General features: G+C 43.3%; 1 protein-coding gene across 1 annotated transcript in view; it reads left to right on the plus strand.

Annotated features, from left to right (window-relative positions):
* The first annotated feature begins 186 nt into the window (after positions 1–186).
* Positions 187–7,326, plus strand: part of FZD3 (frizzled class receptor 3) — a 43,299-nt gene continuing 36,159 nt past the window's right edge. The window contains exon 1 of the mRNA XM_010138135.1: positions 187–694. Within this exon, the coding sequence (XP_010136437.1) occupies positions 506–694 (189 nt within the window). The 5' untranslated portion in view covers positions 187–505. The remainder of the gene's footprint in view (positions 695–7,326) is intronic.

A 7,326-nucleotide genomic window follows, 5' to 3' on the forward strand; every position in this document is an offset into this window, starting at 1 on the left:
TTCCTGCCTTTTTGCCCTGTCAGAAATCGTCTGAAACCAGCACTAAAACTTGCCAAGGAGCCCTCAAATCTTGCACATGAGAACCTGAAGCAATTTGTCTGCCAGGCTACTTAGAGTTAAAATATTTTAATCAATTACGAGGCTTTTTACTGTATTCTCTTTATGTGTTTTTTGTTCTAGGTTCACTAACAAAAGAAGAACGTAACTTGGCTGCTCTACTGTCACAATGGGGTCAGTTGTGTGGGAATGTGGTTAGATGTTTTAATACCGTAACCTAATACGTGCTCTATAGTACTGAGAAAAGAGAGGGCAAGATTTCTCACACGTCTGTCTCAAACACATCATCTTCCAGACTGAGATCAGAATGTTGTGTACCAAGAGCATTCCAGTTCTGAAGAACCTTAAACCAGGACTGAAAATATCGACACTGAAGTGAGATCTGAGGGTACAGGAGGAGTCAAACAAGCTTTGTGCCAGTAACTGGCCTCGTTCCCCACACGGAAGGATGGCTGTTAGTTGGATGTTCTGTTACCTTTGGCTTTTGGATGTTTTGGTGGGGCACACGAGAGGGCACAGTTTGTTTTCTTGTGAGCCCATCATCTTGCGGATGTGCCAGGATCTGCCTTACAATACCACCTTCATGCCTAATCTTCTGAATCATTATGACCAGCAAACAGCAGCATTAGCAATGGAGGTAAGACTTTTCAGCAATATATATGGGTTTGGTCTTCAGCTGACAAGTAATTGCGGACAGAATCCAGGAAGGTATTTATGTTTCAAAATAAAAATGAAAAAAATCAACATAATTAATAATTTAAATTAAAAACCCAAATACCACTTGCATAAGACATATTGTAATATATACTAAAATATTCTATGACTACACAATTTGCCTAATTTAGTATAACCGAGTGTGAAATGCTCTGGATGTGTTTGTGGTTTAGTCTGTTGCTTTAAATATTTAGACAGATCAAGAATGCGTATTTTGAATGGTCTGTCACTTAACTAAATGCCAGACAAACAACATACTGAACAAGAAGAAGAAGAAGATTTTTCGTTCTGACGACTGCGTTCTTTGGTCAATTTGTAAATTTTCACCCTTTTCTTACTCGCCTAAAATTTGGTGTGAAGACAATGAGAATGATAAGCCCTAAGTTTCTGTTCTATATCCCCGCAGGCCAGCTTTTAGACTTGACTTTCTTTGCTGTAGTGGTACCTTATTACTGTTGCCATTATTCCCCAAAAAGCTTTGTTGGAGTTATACATAATAATTTTCTCCTTTTTAACAAAAACCCACCGTGTTTCCACTGATATTTGTCTAACTTCTTTGGAGGACTTCCCTGATGGGCCTTCAACCACACACTTGTTCTCTTTTTATTCACTTCAGCCAGTTCTCTGTCCTGCCACCCCACCTGAGATGTTTCCTGACTTGCTGTTCTGTGATATGACTAACCTTGATGGAAATTCAGAATATTAGGCAAGTCTTGCTGTAAGCCTGTTCAAATTTTCATGAGAGATTTGTGCAGATCAGGTTTATTTGTATTTTTGAAGTGCTTGGGAATCCTTGCTGGTAGATACATGTTGCTGTACACTGAGAACAGAAAGAGTAATCCTGTGTTTTCATCTTTGAATGCTCTTTCTGGCAATATAGAAACTTATTTTAATTGTTCTTGTTAAAGAATCTCAAGCCAAGGCTTTGTATAAGCTTTCTGTGGAAGAGTTGTGAACCAGACTCGACAGGCTTTTTACTGTGAGAACGAAGTAGAGATTCTTACCCTTAAATTTGCTTTGTTTGAAAGAACTCTAGGCCTGCATGTCAGAGGCTCATTTGGATGTGGCCCGGGATTCCACTTACACTAAGTACATCGCAACAGGAATGAAGTTTATTTCAGAATTGGTTCTGGAGAGTTCCAAGGACCTTTGAAGATCTAACTGTAAGGAGGAAAGATGAAGCCAAAGCAAATTTAGTAGGATAACAGTGTGAACAACTAGTTGTGTATTTTACTATTCCACTTTGAAAGGTGGAATTTATGATATTAAAGGAATCGATGAAACCAGCCGGTCTGAAGACTTCAGGGACTTGGCTTGTGGAGGTGTGGAGATAGTGTGGATTTGTTTTTGTTGGGTGGTGGTCACCTCTTGGAGTGAAGCAGGTGATGAGTGGGATCCATGCAGCTCAGTATTTTCTCAAATGGTCTAGAAGAGAAGGTCAGCAGTAAGATGAGAAAGCCCGTCGATACTGCTGTGTGTAACTTAAAGCTAAGGTCAAACCAGAGTGAAGAACTGTGAAGATCTTGAGATTACGGTTGAGATCCACTGAGCTGTCAAATTGTTGAGGAAACGCAAATTGATAAATACGTATGTGTTGGGGGAAATAATACTCTTCCCATCAGTAATGGTGGTCAGCTTATTTCATTGGGCTTATGATGGTTTGTTCAGCTGAAAGCTCAACAGACCAGTAAGAAAGCCGAAAGGAAACCTGAACATGGGGAATGATGAGGAAAGGAATAAAGAGCAGACATCACTGTGGTGTTCTACACGCCTGTGGCTCACAAATAGCTGGAGTGTCATGGGAAGTTCTGAGCTCTCTCAAAAAATGGGTTTGAGCTGAAAGAGATCCAGAGAAGAACTGGAAGAATGGCCACAGGATCCTGGAACATGTCCCATAGGAGGAGGGTTAGTCTACGTTAGGGAACTTTCATGAGTTTGGAAACCTCACTTTGATCCCCCAGCCTTTTAATCTCCAAAGTTCCAGCTGTTTGCACTTTCTTTTTGCAATTCATCTGCTTCATTCCTATAATAATTTTTAGTAACCATTCTCTGTTCCTTTTTCCTTTTTAGCCTTGTCCTTGTTGAGGCATGGAGGTAAGAATGTCACCCAGCTGGAATGTCATTCCAGCTGTGGGCACTCTAGGGATTTCTTTATCAATAAAATCTTGCTTTTTGCTGCTAGTAGCTTTCTATTATGTTAATTTTTCTGTCTTTTGTGGCATGTCAAACCAACGATTTCAGAGAACTGTCAAAAATACCACTTTCGCTAACAGTCTGTTTATGGCCACTGTTGGAAGCAGATCAGTAATTATACGGACCCTCAGCCTGAGCCGGAATAACTGGTGTAATTGTTCTTAATCTCCATGAAATAGCTTTCTGCCAGAGAGAGAGAGAAACAGCTGAAAAGCGAATGTTACTTCTCTGCACTCTGTGGCATAAAGCTCAGCTTAACAGCATAAATCCGCTGCATGAAACACTGTGGTGCTGCAATTCATATGCTCACTCGATGCCTGAGCTGTTCTCAGTCTTAGCGTGGGTGTGTTGGTGTCATGGCTGTACTCAGTACCCCCTTCAGCCAGTACAATTAGCCTATAGGTCAGTGGTTTCAGTCTGGGGATGGACTGTGGGCTGCTGCTGGGTGCTTCATGAAAACCAGTGAAGGCTGTGCAAGGGAATAAGGCTGTTACCAAGCTTAAATTCACTGTGCAGGGGTCTGTGCCTCCATTGCAGAGTTGTTGAGCGGTTTGAACCAGAGAAGAAGAATGAAAAGCCACAGGTTTTCATACGTATATCCCCTGTGAGCCTAGATTGCTCCTTTAACTTGTACTTAGCAAGAAGGAAGTCTTTACTGTTCGGCTTTTTAGCCATTATTTAATGCTGCAGTCAAACAGACGGAACACTCAGATTTTGAACTGAATGAAGACTATTAAAAATGGCATTGTGACTTTTTCTGGCAAACACCTTTCGTCTCGAAGCCCTCCCTGAACTCCTGTGAGCATAAAATAATGTAGCAGCAGGATCAGTGTGATTCATCTTGTGTACCGGGAGGAGGGAAGTGTTGTCTTGGAATGTTCCAGCAGTATTTGCATTAACCATCTTGATTAAACAAAGAAAAAGAGAATATTACATCAGGATGCTGCTCAATGTGTACTGGTCTGTGCTGTAGTGGATGTATGCTGGGTATACTGGTCTGTGCTGTGATCGGTTCCTATGCCTTTATTTACTGCTAGGAAAGAGAATGCCTTAAGCTTTCTGCTGTGCTACATCAGCATGGCTGGCTATAATCTGGGAAGGTCGAAGGGAGGGAGGGCTTTCCACATGCCGGCCTGGAGCATTGTCCTATCCCCATGTATCTCTACCGGGACTTCACTCCTTTTGGCAGAGGACGAACACCAGTTGCACCAGTCCAACCTCCGTTACCATCCGCTTGGCTATAGCGGAGACTAAAAAGAGAGTCATGTTACATCTGCCGCATTCCAAAAGGAGTAACACCGGTTAGTAGAGTCTAGTCACGACAGCGGACGGCGGTGGGAGTGGATGGGGGTGTTCCGGAGGCTCCTTGGCAGCCCCAGGCTGGGCTGAGCTGTCCAGGCCGGCGCTGGGAGCTGTCCTGCCCGCAGTCCTGCACGGCAGCACCGCGCCCCGCTCCCGGGGATCTGCCCTTTTTTCGTGTGGAACACGTCGCGAGGTAGTTTTAGAAGGTTCTACCATCTGCTAACGGGTTGTTTGAGCATCTAGCACAGCCTGCCTCAGCTCTGCTGTTAAATCCTCCCTCTCAATATGCTCGTGATGACAGCGTGACATTGAGATGGTGTTGCACCGCGCTGCTGCCGCGGTTCTGCCTGTTGTTACATGGATCGTGTGCTGCGCGAGGCACTGACAACAGAGAAGTTAAATGACCCCTATTCCCCCGGAGGGATCTGACCTTGTTTACCCCTCTCTTGGATTATTATTGCTACAGTGTGAAGAATTATCTTCTCTCTCTTTTTCACTTAATATTCCTTTGGCCTTAAAGGATTTCCTTATGCGTAAAGCTAGCAAGCAGCATTTTTTATCTGCCTTAATGCAATTTTTATAGACAAATATTTTTGTCAGAGAACGTGTAACCTGGGAGCCTGCTGGAGAATGGGAGCATTTTTGTCGCTGATGAAGAGAAGTGGTTTAATATGATCATTGCCAGCCTTTTCCCAGTTAAATATACTGCCCGTACTTCCTCCTCCTTCCCCTCATTTTTATGGGGTCTCACAAATGATCCCAAGGATCAAAGAGGCTTTAAAGGACAGGAACCAGACACAGCTGAGGGCTGAACGAGTCCCTCTGGGTGAACACAGCAGTGTTGTCCTTTGGGATTATAGCGGAGGTCAAATGCTCCAGAAATGAGACAGCAGAGTCCCCATATGGGCAGAGGAGATAACACACTCTTCCTTGCGCACTCTCACAACTCCCATTCCCATTTTGCATATCAAAACCAAAGCAGCAGTCAGGCCTTAGGGATGCACCGTGGCTACGCTGGCCAGTGTGTAGGTGGGAGACGCAAAGTGGAAAACAGAGAAATAGTGATATCCTGCAGGTCATTTGGGGTTTTACAGTGTGAGGGAAATAGCTGGAAGGGGACAGGATTGATGTCAACTCCTATGTTCCTGCTCCATCAGCATAGCAGGGTTCACCAGCTGGGAATCATCAGGTTAATACAAATAAATTATCCTCTTGTGTAGTTTTGAATATTTAGAAGCAGGACTTGGTCACAGAATGTGCAATACAGATGTGAAGACACCTGATTGTTCATTCTCTGCTTCAAATGTGGTGCTTTCCTGTACTGATTCTGGCAGAGGATAATGCCATTGACCTGCTGCAGAGCAGGGCATGGGCTGCAAGATTCGCACACCCTCGAGAACTATATTTCTGTGTGTTAGCACAGTTTCTTTTTTTGTGGCAGTTTTTTTATTCTCCTCCCAGCAGTGATCTTTAGAGCCTTAATTAGTTTTGTTTTTTTTTTTTGGTCTTTTTTTAAGTGGAATGAGTATGCTTAAAAACTGCATCAACAGAGGAGACAGCTGTATTTATCCCCAGCCTGGCTTATTCTCCTCCCAGCAGTGATCTTTAGAGCCTTAATTAGTTTTGTTTTTTTTTTTTTGGTCTTTTTTTAAGTGGAATGAGTATGCTTAAAAACTGCATCAACAGAGGAGACAGCTGTATTTATCCCCAGCCTGGCCTCAGCATCTGGGATAACAGTCAGGCATTTTCCCAGTTTAGGTAAATCAGGTATTAGGTAGGTCAGGCTCATTGCAGTGGTGTTTCTCAAACAGCTTTTCTGCCTGGCAGATATTACTGCTGATTTCAGATAATCGGGTTTGGACTCAGCATGGAATACTGTCTTTCAGTTCTTGATTCGCATAATCAAGAAAGGGCCAGGGAAGAGTGTGCAAAATTCACTGATCTTGGTTTATGTGAATGTGATTCCTTCCTTCTCTGGAGCTGGGAGGTAGTACTACCCCATTCCTCTCCTATTTCTGGGTGGGGTTTTTGGATACGAGTGGGAAGCATCTTTTTTTCTTTCCCACTGATTAACAAGGATGGGGAGAATGGGGCAGGGGGCGGGGAAGGAGGGGGGGGGCGAAATCAAGTTTTTCTCCCTTAATTCCATCTTTTTTCCTTTCCTTCCCCATTTTCCTTTGCCTTGCCCATGCACTATACCCTCCTAAATCTCAGCACTTTTCCTTGGCTTTCTGGCTTTCTGTATTCTTCGGTTCTGAAACTTGTAGAAGAATATAAAGCTAATAGGAAAGAAGGTTCTAATCAGCTGGTGTTTTGTAAGCACCCTCATCTCAGACACAAATTTGCAGAAAGGATTAATTCTGTCTTTAGTGTGAAGGATTATGATGCCTACAGAGCAGTGGAACTGTACATGATCACAGGAACGCAGGCACTGCACCAGCTGATTAAAGCCAGTGCTCTCATTAACTTTCTGTTCTCTTATTCCCTCTCTGAATTTTTACCTTAGAAATAGCCACGTAAAGATCTGAGATAGCTTTGAGACATGCCTGTTTAACAATAAAACAAAAATTGCAAAGATGATTGTGCAGAGTAGAGGCAGAGCGAAACAGTGCCAGTCGTGTACTGCGGAGAAATTCCTGCTTTAGGAATACCCCACTGCTTGTCAGCAATGCAGCGGCTTGTAGCTTCAAACCTGGCCTGTAAAGGCCGTGAGTGGAAAGGTGAAATCCCGAGTGGGTAAGAACATCCACAAGTAGATCCATACAAAAATGAGTATTATCTGATCATTTTGTAAAATGAAGCTTCTGAGGAAGCTGTTCTTGAGCATGGTCTTAGAAGTGCTCATACCTGGACCATCAATCCGATCCTTTTCACACTGGGGTCCAGTGAACTTTAAGATGATCTGAATGAATATTGAATATTCATTGAACACCGAAGCATTTAGACTATTCAGGCAGGGAGAGCAGCCACGTGACAGCATCATTTGCGTTCAGATAAAGCACAGAGCTGTGCATGTGTACTCACGTTGGTGTCGATGGAGGCTCGAACAAGGAAGAAAGG

Source organism: Buceros rhinoceros, unplaced genomic scaffold, assembly GCF_000710305.1.
Source record: "Buceros rhinoceros silvestris isolate BGI_N320 unplaced genomic scaffold, ASM71030v1 scaffold21376, whole genome shotgun sequence".
NCBI lineage: Eukaryota > Metazoa > Chordata > Aves > Bucerotiformes > Bucerotidae > Buceros > Buceros rhinoceros.